Source organism: Mastomys coucha, unplaced genomic scaffold, assembly GCF_008632895.1.
Source record: "Mastomys coucha isolate ucsf_1 unplaced genomic scaffold, UCSF_Mcou_1 pScaffold4, whole genome shotgun sequence".
Lineage (NCBI taxonomy): Eukaryota > Metazoa > Chordata > Mammalia > Rodentia > Muridae > Mastomys > Mastomys coucha.
This window is the reverse complement of record NW_022196910.1, coordinates 3,790,947-3,809,029: the sequence shown is the minus strand read 5'-3', so window position 1 is coordinate 3,809,029 and position 18,083 is coordinate 3,790,947. Positions and strand designations below refer to the sequence as shown.

Below are 18,083 nucleotides of genomic sequence, written 5' to 3'. Positions count from 1 at the left end.
GTCTTGTTAGGAATACCAAATAGCATAGCCATTATGGCCCCTGGAGTCCAGATCTTGTTAGGAATACCTGGTAGCATAATGATTGTGGCCCCCTGGAGTCCATATCATGGAAGGAGCCTGGGTACAGTGCTCCATGTGTTGGGGCATGGGGGTGGCCTTGGTGTCCTGTCCACAGAGGTGGGAAGAAGGGGCCTTCCAGCTCTACCCCACCTGTTTCCTCATCCAGCCTGGAGATGACATCGTCTTAATGGCAGAAGCTCTGGAGAAGCTCTTCTTGCAAAAAATCAATGAACTGCCTACAGAAGAAACTGAGATCATGATAGTCCAGGCAAAAGGAAGAGGACGAGGGAGAAAAGAAACAGGTAGTTGTGTTTCTCCCTCATCTTTGCCTATTTACCAAGTTTAGCAGAGTGCTGGGGATTATAGGGAGGTAGGTGGTGACAGCAAATACTTCATTGCTATTGTTTGAAAAGGGTGGGATTAGCTTCAGTATTATCTATGTTCCCAGGAGGTCCCATGGATCTGAAGTGTCCCCTTGACAAAAGTCACTGGGCCTTGAATGATTGATAAACTTAGGTATAAAAGAAAGCATGGCTTTTCCAAACACTTTGGCATTTGATTCTTCACCTTTGGTACTGTAGATGTTTCTTGCTTTTCTCTCAATTTTATTATTTATTATTTGTTTTGTGGTTTAAAGCTCAACTCCAGCACCACTCACATAGTTAGGCAAGTGTTTCACCATTGAGCTTCACACCCCTGGCCCTGCTTTTCCATTTTAGAATAAAGACATTTTTCTGATTGAAGCTGTTGTAACTAGTTTCCCAATCTTTAAGATTTGTTATCTGAATTCCCTTAATGCACTGTGCCAGTCATGTTTGCCTTTGGTGCTCACTCATCTGAAGCCAATTACTTATTCCTTCCTGCTTCCCAGTTTCCAACTGCACCACTACTAACAAAACTCAAGCAGCCATCTGGCAAAGTTGTATTAACAGGTACTATGTCCTGTACTTTACGGCTCTGAGCTGCAAAGGGTGACAGTTTTCAGTTGCCCCTGGTTGTTAGTTGTTTGCTTCTTTGAAGGGATGCTTTTAGCCTGGCCTCCCACCTTGCTCTAAAGTGGCAAAGACACAGGGGACTGCTGAATCTAGAGTAGCTCTTGGAATTACCAAAGAAAGCCAGTCATTCACATGTATGTTCCCACTCCTTTCTTCTCTTCCCCTCCCTTCCATCAACTTTTCCTTCTTGGCCTTCCCTCTGTTAACTCAGACTAAAAATCTTCATGCATCTTGAGTATTGTTATTACAGATATTCACTACAGGCACACATACTAAATCACATCCCTTATCCATAGCATGCAGAACCTACTCCTCACTTTCTTTCTGGGACTAACAGTTTTGATGATTTAACTGTGGAGTAGGCATGGGAATCTCAACCTAGAAAGAAAATTGTGAAATTCAGTAGAAACTACCACCTCCCTACCCCGACCCCCATATTCCCCCTTCTTCCTCATATGGTTCCTGGACAATGCTCTAGGACAGCCTACAGATAGAATGTTTTTTCTTCCCTGTCTCCCTACCTCCTTCCTGAGGTAGGGTTTTTTTAATTGGCATAACCCAGTCTGGCCCCAAAACTTTAATCCTTGCACTTCCTCACTGCTGAGATTGCAGGCTTTAAAGACTTGCTGTCACTCTGTCTGCATGCACAGGATTTGGTAGTGCAGGATATGGTCCTTGGTCCTCCTGCTCACATTTGAGCTGTAGTTACAATCTTTTGTTTTTAATTCTGATTTGGTATGCCGTGTGACTATTTTGTGTTGGACGATACAGCTTCAGGCAAACAACCTGGGTAGTCACAGATGGCCACAGTTGTCCACTAGTTCCCAGTGACTCTAAGAGTTGAGATCATCCTAGTTTTCAGAAACCTCAAAAGGTTGGTTGCTACCAGATCCTGCCAAAAGCACACTGAAGGAAATGAAGATAGCTATCTGGATTCTCCAAGGAACATTTTTCTGATCTCCATGTGCATCTCTGGTGCTAACACAGTGCATAGGTTTCTCATTCTTTAGCCTGGGCTTCCCTTCTTATCTCAGCCTCCATCTGAGTGAGGAGTTACCAGCAGGATACCTCAGGGAATGTAGCATGATACCACTTCCCTCTCAACCCTCGGGACACAGGGATAAATTTGGTGCACAGTGATATCTGGAGTATTCTGGTCTTATTACTAAACAAATGTAGTAATATGTATGAGTGTTTTGTCAGGGTCAGCCAGTGTGTGGCTAGCATATCTTTTAAATTTTCTATCCTTTTTATGATTGGTAGGGATAGCAAAGCCTGGTGTATCCACGGTACCAAACACAACTCAAGCATCAACTTCTCCGCAGACCCAGACGCCTCAGCAGAACCCTCCTCCACCTGTGCAGGCCACAACTCACCCCTTTCCTGCTGTTACCCCAGACCTCATTGCCCAGCCTCCTGTCATGACAATGGTGCCCCCCCAGCCACTTCAGACTCCTTCACCGGTACCCCCCCAGCCACCACCCCCACCTGCTCCAGTTCCACAGCCTGTGCAGAGTCACCCACCCATCATTGCGACCACCCCACAGCCTGTGAAGGTGAGCATCCTGGGCACTGGTGGACTGCTACCACCAGAGACGGGCTTACAGGCTTCTTTTAGTTATTTCTTCTATGGGCTGTGTGGTCAAGGCCCAGGTATTAAGCAGTAAACCTCTTCAGGAGGTTCTGTGGCCTCTAAGGCAGCAAATACTCTATTGAGTTTTGTGCTTTTCTCCTGTTGCTGGCTGGTTCTATTCCAGCTGAGGAAAACAGTGGTGTGACAGGGTCTCCGTGCAGTTATACCTTTGGGCCTGTCCTGAGTATTGGGATCCTGGTCAGGGCTTGGTTTCAGAGGTGATCCTGAAGAGCAGCTGTACCAGCCAGAGCCTCTGATTGAGACTTTTGTGCCTGTGCTCATGGCAGACAAAGAAAGGGGTGAAGAGGAAAGCAGATACCACCACCCCCACCACCATCGACCCTATTCATGAGCCACCCTCACTGGCCCCAGAGCCCAAGACCGCCAAGCTGGGTCCTCGGCGAGAGAGCAGCAGACCTGTGAAGCCCCCAAAGAAGGATGTACCGGACTCACAGCAGCACCCAGGGCCAGAGAAGAGCAGCAAGATCTCGGAGCAGCTGAAGTGCTGCAGTGGCATCCTCAAGGAGATGTTTGCCAAGAAACATGCTGCCTATGCCTGGCCTTTCTACAAGCCTGTGGATGTGGAGGCACTGGGTCTGCACGACTACTGTGACATCATTAAACATCCCATGGACATGAGCACAATCAAGGTTAGCTACCCCACCCTTGGGATGATGTCAGAGACAGAATTTCTCCTAGACTAATGCAATAAAATTCTGGGTGCCCCCTGCAGGTTCATTGTTGAAATAAATGAACACTAAACTAGTATCTTTCCTTGGAGTAAGGAGATATAAGATGCTCTCTCAATACCCTGTCCTTCTAGGAGACTCTGGGTACTCTGGGCTCAGTGTGATGGGACAGAAAGGCTTTGCTGTTTCATCTGTAGAAGACATAGCACCAACATCATTACTAAAGTGTTTTATTTGAGGACTTTTATAATTTTTCTCCTGGAAGTACAATAACATTGCTCAAACAGGAGACAATGCTGTGTTCAACTTGTATTCTTTTCTGTGCTTTCAGTATAAGCACATGTAAGATCAGAACTCTTGTTTTACTTTCTCATCAGTTCTGGCATAATCTCTTCTGGGATTCTGTGTGTTCAGTTTTCCTATAGACCTTGTACTGACATCAGTAGGTAAGCTTGATACTAACAGATCATTTCCTAGCCCCGAGACTTGGCAGCTATATCTCGGTCTCATGCTGAGAATTAGGGTGATAGCTTATTGTTCTTCTTTGTCCCCATAATCCATACTCTAGCCTGGATTAAATTGAGAGCCACTAAGGGGCCACCTTGTTTCCAGTAGTAGCCACACACACACACACACACACACCATTAAAACACAGAAATGTCTAACTAGGACCTATTTTGTATTTGCAGTCTAAACTAGAGTCCCGAGAGTACAGAGATGCCCAGGAATTTGGTGCTGATGTCCGATTGATGTTCTCCAACTGCTACAAGTACAATCCTCCTGACCATGAAGTGGTAGCCATGGCTCGAAAACTCCAGGTAAGACTCCAAAGTTAGGCCAGGCCTTGTATAGTCCTTGGCAGGTAGTTATTCTGTCACTTCACATATAATAATGCAGTGGTGCTTGGAGGAAGTTTTATTTGTTTGTTTTTTGAGATAGGGACTTTTCTTCTGTAGGCCTGGCTACTGGCTACTCTAGAACAATTAACATAGACCAGGCTGGCATCAAAACTAGCAGAGATCCCCCTGCTCAGCTCCTCTGAGCATATGTAACTCACCTAATGGATACATACATTTCAAGTTAGGGTCATTAATTTAAATGTGACTGGCTGGTTGTATCTGTCCGCCTGTCTGTGTCTCTCCCCCTCATCCTCCCCACCCCCCAACCCCCCAATCCAGCCCCTTCAACAACCTGGAGGAGGCTTTTATTTTAAAGAAAAGTACACACCTAAATTTATAGAGATCTGTAAGGTGCAAATGCTGTTAACCATTGAGCCATCTCTATAAGGCCCAGACCTGCCTTTTAAAGGAAACATAAGGTCTTAATTCACAGCCATTTCTTCTTTAGCTCATGGGTTAATACTGCTCTCAGGTCAATGGTCTGCTGAGCAACCTGCTATTTTGAAGCACAGGTATGTTAGTTGTGGCTCTCAAGGCTTCCTTGGTTCTGCTTACATAGCAGTCTCTAGGTGTTTCCAGGGCAGAGATTTGCAAAGCTGTTGGTGACCCCATTGGTCTTTGTCACACAGAGGCACTAGAACTTGGTCATTCCCTTCCTCCATACTATATTATTAGGTTTGCTAATGTGTCACACGATAGCATCTTTTCTCCTTTCACCAGAGTTAAAGACATTTTTGTCATTTGGCTTCTGTTGATGGGTTGCCTTCAGTTCAGAGAACATGTCAGATTCAAGGGTAGCTTGATAGGATTGACTGTTCTTTGTTGTTAGTGTTGACCTGGCTCTTAAAATTCAAATGCATGGTCAAACTATTGGGAATTTTTGGTTGATTGGTTGGTTGGTTGGTTGGTTGGTGGTTGGTTTTGTTTGTTTTACATTTATTTGTATAGGTGGTTTGACTGTGAGATGTCTGGTGCTTATGGAGTCTAAAGGAGGGTATCAGATCCTTTAGACTGGAGTTGTAAGCCTCCAGCTTCCTTAAAGGTGCTAGGGACCAAACCTGAATTTCCTGTAAGAACATCTGGTGCCGTTAACCACTTAGCTATCTCTGCAGCACCTAGAAGGTTGTGTTTGGTTTTGTTTGGTGTTGGTTTGGTTTTTGTGTGTGTTTGTTGGTTTGGTTTTTTGGCGTTTTTGTTTGTTTGTTTTTAAATCTTGCTTAGTTTTGTTTTTTTTCTGACTTGTACTGGGCTCTAGCATTCCCTCTTCAATGTGGTATTATCTGTCCTTCGGCTTCATAAAAAAGGCAGCCCCTTTACCATTTATGTTTGCTATTACTAGTTTTTATGTGGAAGTTAGGCTTTTAAATTTTGCTACAATTTTTTAAATATATTTTATTTATTAGTTAACGTATTTGAGCTATACTCTTGTTGTCTATCTCTGGCTAGTCCTACCTCTGCATTCTGAGTGCTGGAATTAAAGATGGGCTACACCTTACACAGCTGGCTGCAATTCTTAAACAGGACCACCAAGTGGCAGTGTGCCTTCAGACTTCCATCTTAGGACCCCTCCTCTTGCTCACATTTTCTTGAGAACCTAGGGTGGTATTTGCCTATTTAATAACTGTGTCCATTTTTGTCCCTAGTGCAGAAACTGCAATGTTCAATTCATTTATATGTCAGCAAGGAAAAATACTATCTTGAGGAATTACTATTAAAGAAGGGAAAGAAAAACCACTATCATGATCACTAAGCTATCTGCTGCTTTGCAGCCTCCAGAGATGAGCTCTTCATAAGCACTGACTTAATAACAAGCTTGACTTAGATGAGACGCCGATTCTCAAGGAGAGTCCACTTGAGGCAGGGGTGGGATGTTCTTTGTATTATCTTATCATTATTTCTTGCAGGTAAATCTTTATTCTGGAAGGCAGTTGTCTTTGTATCATCTTTGGGTTTTGTTCCCTTTTTCTACAAATTTCCTATCAGAACGCTATAAATAACCAGAAAGGGACACAAAGTTTTTACCTTGTTTACTTCTTTAAGAAGTATTGAGGGGGAGTTGAAGAAATGAGTAAGTGGTTAAGAGTGTACTCTGCATCATGAGGTCTAGAATTTGGATCTCAGAACCTACATAATAAGCCAGGCATCCTATACATGCTTATAACTCCATTTTTGAGAGGAATGGAGAAAGTAACACGACTAGCCCTCGCTACCTTATTATCTAGCCAAGAATACATGTTTCAAGAGAGGCCTTTCTCAAAGAAATAGGTAAATGATAAAGGAGGACACCTGATGCCCTCCCTCTTCAGGTCTCTATGCATACAGGTATGCACCCCTACTCTCTCTCCATAGGCATACGCTCACATAGATATATACACACAAAAACAATTTTTTAAAAAAGATTCATTCCTTTATTTGCTTGTTTGTTTATATTATGTATGCAATGTCCTGCCTGCATGTATACCAGCCTGTAGGTCAGAAAAGAGCACCAGATCTCAGTAATAGATGGTTGTGAGCCACCGGTGGTTGCTGGGAACTGAAATCAGGGCCTCTTGAAGAGAAGCCAGTGCTTTCAACCTCTTGAGCCATCCCTCCAACCCTAAGGACAATTTAAAAAAAAAAAAAAAAAGATTCATTGAGACCAACTTAGGTTTCTTAATTGGGCTATGCTGCAGGAATAGAGTTTACTTGGACAAATTATATAGAAAGTGATCTACTTCCTTTCTTTCCCCCTTCATTTCAGAAGATTTGTAGTAACTGTGGCCCATGTGTTTACAGGACTTTTTTTTTTTTTAATTTATTTATTTTATTAGCTGTACAGATAGTTGTGAGCCTTTATTATTATACATATAAGTACGCGGTAGCGGTCTTCAGACATGCCAGAAGAGGGCATCAGATCTCATTATGGGTAGTTGTGAGCACCATGTGGTTGCTGGGATTTGAACTCAGGACCTTTGGAAAGAGTAGTCAGTGCTCTTACCCGCTTAGCTGTCTCACCAGCCTGGGTTATTCCATTCTTAAAGCAGGTCTTTAAAAACATACATCTTTCTAGGAAGCCAGCCTTATTCCTTACATGTCTATTCTATAAGTTGTTGGATTGACTGTGGAGTGCCCACCATGGAGGTAGGGGTACAGATTGCCAGTTGGTTGGCTGTGTGTGGTTTGATTCCTAAGAGCACAGGCAGGGACTACTGCTCCATGAGTTCTGTAGCTCCGTGTAACTGTCAGCTGGTCTCAGAGTCTCTTAAAGTGTGTTCCTTTGCCCAGAATCACTGTGGCTTCTGTTCTGGTTGGCTATACCTCACAAGGTACCCCTTCCCTAAGCTTGCCATGAGCACCCTACACCACTAGCCCACATTTCTAGAGATTCATGATCCAGGGACTTGTTCAGTTAAATGGACTACTCTGAGTAATAGGCAGATGCAAACACATACACATGTGTACTCTACTGGAAATACTCAACTCAGAGCCCTTGCCAGTATTCTTTTCTCTATGTAGGGGGCCAGCAAAACCTCATGTCAGAGAGCTACAGACCTGATAGGAGGTTGGGCATGTTCTCTGGAGGTCTTACTCATGGCCTAACACTTACTGAGCACCCTCAAACTAAAGTTCTCAGAAGACTAGTTTTTTACTTTGGTCACTGTTTCCTCCAGAGAATGACTGTCTTGTGACGTCAGGTGCACGCACACAGAGATGTGCCTATCCTATAGTTCTCTTATTTCCTGCTGATTTGGTCCGAAGGCATTCCTGAGGCTGGGCACCCACATAAGCATGGCCTTTTCTCCCCAGGATGTGTTTGAAATGCGCTTTGCCAAGATGCCTGATGAGCCTGAAGAGCCAGTTGTTACGGTGTCCTCTCCTGCAGTGCCACCCCCTACAAAGGTGGTAGCCCCACCCTCCTCTAGTGACAGCAGCAGTGATAGTTCTTCTGACAGTGACAGTTCCACTGATGACTCCGAGGAAGAGCGAGCCCAGCGGCTGGCTGAGCTCCAGGAACAGGTGAGGGAATCTGGTTTTATGTGCAGAAGCCAGGATAGTAGTCTCTCATAGGCTTCTAAGAGATGTTCTTAACTCTACCTCTTTAAAATCTCCTTGTGGCATTTCCTCTTTCTCAGTGGCATGTTAATCCTAGAGATGTATATGCTGTGTGTTTTGAGCAGGGGTGAGGTATGGACATTTCTGTGAGAATAGGCTTCAGGATCCTGGAGCTGTTTGCCTACAATAATCTTACCTTTGAGTTAGTCACCAAGCCCTAGTGTTTCAGTAATCTTTACCTAGCCCTTAGAAACCTTCACCCCTGAAACATCCCGGGACTAAGATAGCCAGGAGATTTAGCATCTGTCAGGCTATTCAACTTTTTCATAGCAGTCCTTGGAGATCAAGGAGTAGCTAAGTACCTTAGGGATCTTGTTAATTTGACAGGTCCAAGGCTGGAAGCAGGCATGTCCTCTGCTTCTACCATACCCACAGCTTAACACTCCAGCATAAATTGTTAACATGATACAGATATCCTTCAGGGTTTAGGTAGTGAGAAGAATATTTAGTCTGGTAGTGGGTGGGTTGGTTTGCATTTGAAGCAGGTTCCCACTATGTAACCCTGGCTGGCCAGGAACTCAAAGAGATCCACCTACTTCTGCCTCTCAGATGTGGGAAGGGGATTGATTATAGGCTTGTGCCATCATGCCTGGCCTGGTTATGATTTCTTTCTCTCTTCTTCTCTCCCTTCCCTTTCCCTCTCTTTCTCCCCCCTCTTCTCTCCTTCCCCCCCTTTCCCTTCTCCCTCCCCCCCCTCCGTCCCATTTGCTCCACAGCTCAAAGCTGTACATGAGCAGCTTGCAGCCCTCTCACAGCCCCAGCAGAACAAACCAAAGAAAAAGGAAAAGGACAAGAAGGAAAAGAAAAAAGAAAAGCACAAAAAGAAAGAAGAAGTGGAGGAAAATAAAAAAAGCAAAACCAAGGAACTTCCTCCCAAAAAGACAAAGAAAAATAACAGCAGCAACAGCAATGTGAGGTCTGTGTTTTCCAGTTTTTCCATCTTTGGGAATGGTGATCCCAAAAAATCCTTGGTAGGGAGGAAGACCACCCTGTTGGCTTCAGTCACCAGTCTGGGTTGGCATCCTATCATAAGCACTTAGCTATTCCTTCTCCCTCAGTTTTTTTTCCCTTAATGAGCTTTGGTAACTCACTGCTTGACCAGAGAGGGTACAGTAGGCAGCCATCATACAGCTACAGCTTCTGTAGCCTGCCGAAGTTTACTCAGGTCTTTCTGATTGCAAGTAGCCTTAAATCCCATTCCCTATTGGGTATGGGAAGTCAGACAATGCCCACCCCACATGCATTCACGAAACCACATAGATCCTGAGCGACGTGTGCAGTTTTCTTCAGGGGACCCATTCTTAATTGTATATATCATCCCTTCATAGCAAGAAGGAACCAGCACCCACGAAGACCAAGCCGCCTCCCACATATGAATCAGAAGAAGAGGACAAGTGTAAGCCCATGTCTTATGAGGAGAAGCGGCAGCTAAGTCTAGATATCAACAAACTTCCTGGTGAGAAGCTAGGCCGTGTAGTACACATAATTCAGTCGAGGGAACCATCACTTAAAAACTCCAACCCTGATGAGATTGAGATTGACTTTGAGACCCTGAAGCCATCTACACTACGAGAGTTGGAGCGATATGTCACCTCTTGTTTGCGGAAGAAAAGGAAACCTCAAGGTATAGTTGAGAACTCTTGGTATAGGGGTCCTTTTCATGGAAACCCTCAGCCCTTTTCTAACTTAGCATCCTCTTCCCCTTCTCCTCTCCTTCCCCTTCTCCACTTACCGCCACCACCACCCAGTTATGAATTCCATGCGTTTACTATAGAAACTCCAAGAATGACACTGCAGCAGACCCTGGGTTGTCATGCCTTTATGGACCTCTTTGGTGGTTGGCTGAAACCTATGTGAATCAGCTGTTTTTTGAGCCTTGCTCTAAACAGCAGCAGTTTTTATCTCTGGTTGTTAGTCTTCTCCAAAATGATCTCCCACCTCTATTGAGGTGAGGCCAGGAGGAAAGGGGTGTCTGGATGTCCTATGTGTACTGATGTTAGTTCAGTACTGAGCCCCGCTTTGCTCACAGAGATGACGCCTACCCTATCCCTGCACCAGCCTTTCAGACATGTCTTCCATCTTATATGTGCCTCACATTGGCTTGTAACTTTCCCCCTTAGTACTAGAGGATTTATTTATTCAGCTTGAATAAATAAATTCAGCTAGAGGATATGTGTCATAATGTTTTTTACATACTGCTTTCTTGGCCCATGCTGACTTCTAAGTCCTCAGAACTTTGCTCTGAATCTGATATTCGATAACATCCTATGGGCTTTACTCTTGCAACTTAACAGGAAAGTTTTGAGAACCCTGGAGCTCTTTGCTTGTTTTGATTTGCTGTGGACACAGCAGATAACCTGTATGAAGAAATGACTGCTCTGCCTGATCTTCTCTGAGTCTATGAGGAAACATTCAGAGGGTGTTATAAAAAAAGAGCTTGATGAGGCCTTGAACTTGCAGCACAGTGCTATGTTTCAGCTAGTGTGTAATGGGCTACCAGTGAGAAACTTGAAACTACTCAGGATCTGGGTGTTAGTCGTTGTCAGGAGCAGTCTTTAAGCCTACCAGGTTCAGACTTCCCACTGGTCCTTCCTCTGGGTAGTTGGGAATACACTGTGGCTATCAGTAACTGTCTGGGTTGGTATCCTTTCTCATACAGTTCTGTTATTTGGGTTGCAGCTGAAAAAGTTGATGTGATTGCTGGTTCTTCCAAGATGAAGGGCTTCTCATCCTCTGAGTCGGAGAGCACCAGCGAATCTAGCTCCTCTGACAGTGAAGACTCTGAAACAGGTTAGCTGTCTCCTGTTTAAGCATCTTATCAAACTACCCCACTCATCCCTGGTACTGTCTCGTCCTTTGTCCAGCCCAGAGTTGATGGCCACTGAAAACTGCCTGGGCTCTTCTGTTTGCTCCATTCATCATGTTAACTTCTCTATGCAGGGTAGCAAGATGTGTAGCAGCACTCAATTTTCTACATCTGGGTAGTGGGTAGACCTTGAGGACTGCAGGTGTTGGGGTCCCATCAACCTTGAGTTGGAATGTCTCCTCTCCTCTTTCAATATTTTGGTCTTATAGTTGTCATGGAAACAAATCTGGCCACATTTTAGCAGAGTAGAGCCAAGCCACCTGTACCTGACAGCCTGCATGATCAGTCTGTTTCGAGCTCTATTGTCTGTAGCCTGAGCTCCAACAATAGAAACTGCCATTTTTTCTTCAGTGTGCTTACTGCTGTTTTATGTTGTCTTTTCCCAGATCTGCTCTAACTACATGTATGTCCTGCTCATCTACTAATCCCTGTTCTCTGTGGGCCTATATAATAGTGTTCAGTTCCTTTGTTCTGAGCACCAGTTACAGAGCTCTGGAGGTGAGGGCAGGTGGTACTGATGGGAACAGGTTGCTTTCCCAGAGGTGTACTTTGCTTTGTTGTTCTCAGAGGAGCAGGTGCTCACATTGACCTCAAGGGAAAGTTAGGGAAGAAGTCATGGGGTGCCTAGGTTGCCTGACATAAGGCTCATGTAAGTGGTGTCACCCCTGGGTGGGGCAGGTTCCATTTGCTGAGAAGATACAGTCCACCCATGAGTCAGCCCTAGGGTCTCAGCTGGTGATGTGTGAGGCCTATAGTGGGCCCGTGTACAAAAAGGCTCCTGGCAGTCTTCCATGGGTCTTTGTCCCATGGATCATGTTAAGGAAAGTCAAGGCTCCCTTACAGCAACAAGGATGAGCTTTGTTTCAAGCTGTACACACAGAAACTGGGAGTTAGAGGGAAGAGACATTTTTGTGGGCCATGAAATAGGCTTGGGCTTTCCCAGGACAGTTCTCTGTACTGCCTTGTTTTTGATGAGCAATGTATTTACAAAGAAGATGTAATCTATTAAATGGTATGTTCTGCATTTGTTCCGCAGCATGTGCAGATTGGCTGGTCTCACTATTCTTTTCCCTGTTCATTCTAAAACACCTTGCCTCACTTTTCCCACGAACCAGCAGGGGGAGCTGCATGCTAGGCCTGCTGGGAAGGGCTGGCCCTGAGCCTTTCCTTGAACTGGGGCCACTGCCTTCAGCAGGGTGAATGGGGTGAATAGATGTATTCTTGGGGATCCATTAGCATTCTTGATAGCCACTGACTTTTCACTTTCATTGCCAGCCAAGCTTTAGATTTGCCTTTCCTCTGTTTTCTTTCTTTCTCTCTCTCTTTTTTTTTGGGGGGGGGGGGCTGTATTTTCTAGATTGTCCCTCCTAAGATTTTTGCAGCCTTCTTTTCTAAGAATCCAAGTGTTCAAATGACAATCCCAGAGACTGACCCTGGCCTGATGCTAAACATCTTGGCTTACCTTTGGGATCTTAGAGGACCCTGACTCCTCACACACGAGTAATTTGAGCCACTGCCCTCTTGTTTGAGTGGTAGTCCTCCTGTGGGTGCACATGAGTGCCCTACAACTGTCTTCCCCTGATGGCTGTCATGATGACATTTCCAGCAGCCTTTTGCTACTGTTACAGAAAGAAGACATTTTTTTTCTAACCCGCCCCCTCACTTAAGTAGACAGCTTGTGCAACAAGTAATCTGAGAGTCCTGGGAACAGCTGTCCTGGCGGGAAGGAGGGTGGAATTTAAAGTCATGGAGCTGCTGACTTTTAGACCTTGCCGATGGACCCTGACCATTTTGGCCGCCTGGGTTGAGCCTCTCCTTCATTCCAGATGATATCCTTCCCATTTTTGGCTGTCCCCCACTTGTCTTCGTTTGGGGCACTAGTTTGAATTTCCCACTATGTACAGAGTGCTGTTGTGAGGCTGTTGACAGTACTACTTTGTTAGGAAGGACATACTGAGTGAGATTTTATTTTAGAGCTCCACATAGGACACATACAGGACATGGTTGTGCATGGACACATGTATACACCAGTAAATGTCACACCTTTAAAACAGCTTCTGTCTCCTCATGCCACACAAGCACTGCACTTTGTGGTATTTGGAGTGTAGAGGTGGACAGACCCTCCAGTAGCTAATTTCCTGGGTCCAGGAAGCCCAGCCACCCCACCCTCTGTAGCAAGTAGTGCTACCATGGCAGGAGACTGAGGTAGAGATTGGGTAGACACAGAAGATGTTTCACTTTGGTCTTTGGGTCTAGTTTAGGTTTTTCTTGTTCTTATATTTCTACTTGAATTGAAGCTAAAATTTCTCATGGGACCTATTTTTGTTATTTGTACTAAAGGTCAGTTCTACTGGTGTGGCCCCAGTGATACGAATCATCTAAAGCAACTGAAGAGAGCAATCAGTAGGGGCTAGAAGGGTGTACAAGGATGCATGGGGCTAGACCACGCTGCAGATGAGTGGATGTGATGCTTTACTGGCTGGATTCCAGCTATTGTGTGATCCTTTGTTTTCTGCAACAGCACCAATGGCCCTTCTTGACATTTCTCTTGAGCCCAGTTATTTGTAGTTGGGCTATTTTGTTTTTCATTAAGCTTTGATTCTAGCTTGAGTCTGGACCTGCTTAGGAGTTCAGTGTTAGAATAAACGGAATAAGACCCAGGTGTAACTAACTCCCTTCGACTTCTAGGAATTCTTCAAACTTGGGCTAGGCAAGTCAGGGTAAGACACTGTGGCTCTCCTTTCCCATAACTCTCCCAGTCACCAGCATAGGTGATCAGATCATCCCTCATATGGGGTAAAGTTCTCTTAGTATATTGCTAATATCTGGTTCTCCTCATATATTTTCCACAAGTCTTTGTGAGTGTAGGTAGCCGTGTAACTGATTATGTGTATCCTCTCTGGAATCACCCCTATAGTGCACCTCAGCTGCCTGGGCTGGAATGGGTTTGGAGCCATACAGTGAGAAGGTTCTGGGATTGCAGCCTGTTCATGCAAGAGCACAGTCCAGCTATTTTAGTCTTACTTCCTTTTCCCAGGATTGGAACATGTGGGTGTTCTTTAATAACTCCAGGGTAAAAAGGAATGCATGGTGTTTTGGAAAGGCTGGAGCTGGGAAGTGCAGGCAGGGGCCATGAGACATATTCTAGAGGCTCTGATCAGAAAGCCAGCCTCAGTTCCCTGGCCCCAGGATCTTTGAGATTCCCTTCGGGGGTATAGTCGTGTAGTCCTGCTGTCAGAATGTGACAATTACTTCAGAAAGGGGTAAGGCCTCTTGAGAGTAGGAAATGTGCAGAGCCAGGTGGCACCTCCAGAAGCCCAGGATTTTGAAGGGATTGATTGGGGCTTCCCTGGGGTGAGGGCCAGCTTTGTGGAATGTGGCCTACAGTAAGAGGCTGAGTGGGCGGGGTTTTCCCAGGCATGTTCTGGGACTAGGGATTTTAACATTTATAATTCCAGCAGCGGCGCCACTCTGCTACATGTGGGAACCAGTCCAGACTCCTCTCTGGACCAGAAGCCATATTGGATGTCCTAAAAAAGGATGGAAAGGACAGGCCTTTTCTCTTTGGCCTCTCCCTCCCCCCAACAATTGTTATGTCACCAATTTCCTTTTTATAGTTTCTGCTTTGGTTTTGGAGACATGGAGATAGATAGACATGGCTCTGCTCTTTGCCTTCCTCGGTGGGAAGTTTTTCAGTTGGGGGCTTTTCTTCCCTGGCCACACTATAAGAAAGAGCTGGTAGCTGCTTCCTGGTGACTTTGACACACCTGGCTGGTGAGATGGCTTGGTGGCTGGGGGCACCTCTCATATGTTAAGAAGGACTTCAGGAGTAAAGAAAATACCAGTACACGCAGGCAGGGCACATGGAACTCATTATTATTATTATTAGCAGAATCGGTTTTGTTTAGAAGTGCAGACAAGCTTCAAACAATTTTAGAGACTTGTACATATGTTGTGGGCTTTCTATCGTGTAGATTTATCCATCCCTGCCGAGGCAGGCCAGTCAGGGATGGGGCTCTTGGTTTCCATCCTTGTGCCCTTTCAGTCATTAGGGCACAGAAGCTGGCTCAGTCTGCAATTCTTCTGTTCTTGTAACTTGAACGGTACATTCCACACCATTCTCTCACACTGGTTTCTTTCTCCCTCTATGTAGGTCCTGCCTAATCATTGGACACGGACTCTTAATAAAACGGTCTTCAGTTCCAGATTCCTTCCCAGCGAGCTATAGCTTAAGTCCATTTTCTTCTGTGAAAGGGACAGAACTCCATCAAGTTATGGAAGTGCTCAGAGCCCTGGGCCTATCCCCTGGGGTGGATTAGTCATGTCCAGCAGCACACACCTAGTCTCACCTTCAGGAAGGCTGCCTGCCTGGCCTGCTGCCTGGGCCTCTCTGTACAAAGACTGCCTGGCTATCCTGCCCAGCCTCCCTGGTCATCTGGGGTCCTCTGGGTGGGTGGCATCTCCTAGAGGGTGATAATAATCCTCCTCTATGCATACATGTGGTGCTGCTCTGTGTGCAAAGCCTGATCACAGTGTGTTTCCTCTCTTCGTCCCTTCCATCTTTTTCTGAGACTCCAGACCTAGAAGTGACTTTAGCCCAGGAGAGCTAATTCACCCTGAGAATGAACATTTTGGCCTCCTGTGTGGGGCCACCCTGGTTGGCTTGATCAGATGGAAGCTGTGACCAGCTTTACCTGGCACATAGCCTCCTGAATTCTTCAGTCTCTATTTGTCCCCATAGTTGAAGTGGCTTAGTGAACATTTCCCCAAGTTCTTTGGTCTTCTCTCCTCATCACATAAGAAAAATACCCTTCAAGGTTGCTGGTAGGAATATGCAGGCCCATTACGCCCCACTGCCAAGCCAGGTCAGGATCTGGGAAGTAGGCAGCAAGAAAGATAACATAGCTACTTGTGAACTGCTACAGTACTTCTCCAAGTTCCATTGCCATCAGGACATCCTCATCTTTAGCTTCCTATAATGACAGCAGCTATTGAGTAGAATAGACTATATCATCCAAACCTTTCCAGAAAAAAACCAAAGTAGGCTAGTTTGTTTTTGTTTTGTTTTTTCCTCCCGAAAAACTGGCCCTGGCCCCTTTTTGATCACAAATCTAGCATCTCACCAGAAAACTGCCTGACTTAAAAAGCCCCATGTTTGTGGGTTCTTTCTGTCCTTTTTTCTTTATGTACTTCTGAGAGGACTGTCTCCGACACCTTGGAGCCTGTCTTCCCCTGGGGCTAAAACTAGGCTGAGGTGGTGCTATGCCCCTTCCCAGATTCCAGAGTTTCCATATTCAAGGGTTGCTTGCTGCCCTATATCTGATATGGCCTTTGGGTCTCAGATTCCCTAGAACATCTAGTAACCCCCAAGATGATAATGCTGAGTTCCTAGGCCATTCCAAGTCCTCTGTGTGTCTAGCTTCAAGATAGCTCCTTTTGCCAAACGTACTATTTTGAGCTGCCCTTTGGCCTGTGCCTGACGTATTCCCAGTGAACTTGGCTCGGCTGGAATTGGGGGGAGGGGAGACTTCTTGCCCAAAGATTCCCACAGGACAGTTGGGAAAGCTGTTGGCATTATCTTTCTGGGAAGATTTTGCTATCTTGGACCAAATGGTAGCCTACATTCCCACAGTATCTTGGCTATGTGCTTCCCTTGCCCCTCCCAACACCCTGTTTATACACGTGCGTACCTACTGGGCAACTTGCCCTGTAGAGTACTCTTTGGTGTCCTGAATCCCATCCCTGGCTATGTGGGCCTAACTGTGTGATAGGAACACTCAGGACCTGTTGAACTTGAAAGATCCTTAGACTTAAACTACCAATTGTACTTGGTACGCTGGGAACGCAGCCAGAAAGGACAGTGTCCCGCCTGTCCTTTCTTACTGGTAGTTTTCTGTTCCTGGGCAATGGGAGGCTCCCTTGGAAAGCTTTAGTATACCAGCTGACTGTGGGATCCTGTTGGGGAGCCAGCAAGGACAGTGGGGGGGCTTCTCTCATCGATTGCTCTGCCCTCAAATCTGTCCTTCATTCAAATGGGGCTGGTCTGGGGTTGAAAAAAATCAGTGTTTTAATCCAAGTTTACATAAATCATTTTACTTTGTACAATACCATCCTATGTAAAGATGAAATTTGTGTTGGAGTCTAAGATTGTTATGGAATAAAGATCACGCAGTATTTGAGGCCATCTCCATGTAACCCTTTCTAGAGAGTTTTGTGTGGGGGTGTCTGGGACTGGTGTGTCATGAAGCTGTGCATTGACTGTCATGTTGTCTTACTGGTAACCCAACACAAGGATTGGGCTGTAGGAGCTGCATAGGGTTGCCTCAACACATTTCAGCTTCACTAGTCTCACCTGGGCCCAGAGGGGCTGCCTTGTGCCTCTACTTCCACTCTGAAGATGAGTCCCAGAATACTCCTGTGACCTTTGCAGTGCACCGGAGATTCCCTAGAACCCCTTTGCCCACTGCTCTTGGTCTTAAGCATAGTCTTTGACTATAACTTGAGGCAGGTGGTGAGAGGCAGGAAACATTTGTCCCTTTTATAGAAGGAGGAAAACAATGTTCAATGTTATTAGACAATAGGAAGCAAGCCCCGTTCCTTTCCAGACATCTCCCCACTCAGTTCAGCGTCTGTGTGCCACCTCCAAGACTTTTCCAAATCACATTTGACATAGTGGTTCAGCTTCATCTCCTAGCTTCCCTATATGCTGAGGTCCCCTCAAGAGTATACTCAGCATTTTTGTAAAGCAGCTCTCACCAAATCCCTGTCTATCACCCTGCCCACTCCACTATTCTTGCAGTGACACCAGAAATGCTAATAGAGAAGCTTGTAATGGCTGTTCCAGCACTC

General features: G+C 45.5%; 1 protein-coding gene across 1 annotated transcript in view; it reads left to right on the top strand.

Moving 5' to 3' along the window:
• Positions 1 to 18,083, top strand: part of Brd4 (bromodomain containing 4) — a 37,116-nt gene that overhangs the window by 11,470 nt on the left and 7,563 nt on the right. Inside the window, exons 4-11 of the mRNA XM_031350334.1 lie at positions 227 to 362; positions 2,319 to 2,611; positions 2,976 to 3,338; positions 4,067 to 4,195; positions 8,063 to 8,272; positions 9,085 to 9,284; positions 9,697 to 9,992; positions 11,048 to 11,158. Of these exons, the coding sequence (XP_031206194.1) occupies positions 227 to 362; positions 2,319 to 2,611; positions 2,976 to 3,338; positions 4,067 to 4,195; positions 8,063 to 8,272; positions 9,085 to 9,284; positions 9,697 to 9,992; positions 11,048 to 11,158 (1,738 nt within the window). The remainder of the gene's footprint in view (positions 1 to 226; positions 363 to 2,318; positions 2,612 to 2,975; positions 3,339 to 4,066; positions 4,196 to 8,062; positions 8,273 to 9,084; positions 9,285 to 9,696; positions 9,993 to 11,047; positions 11,159 to 18,083) is intronic.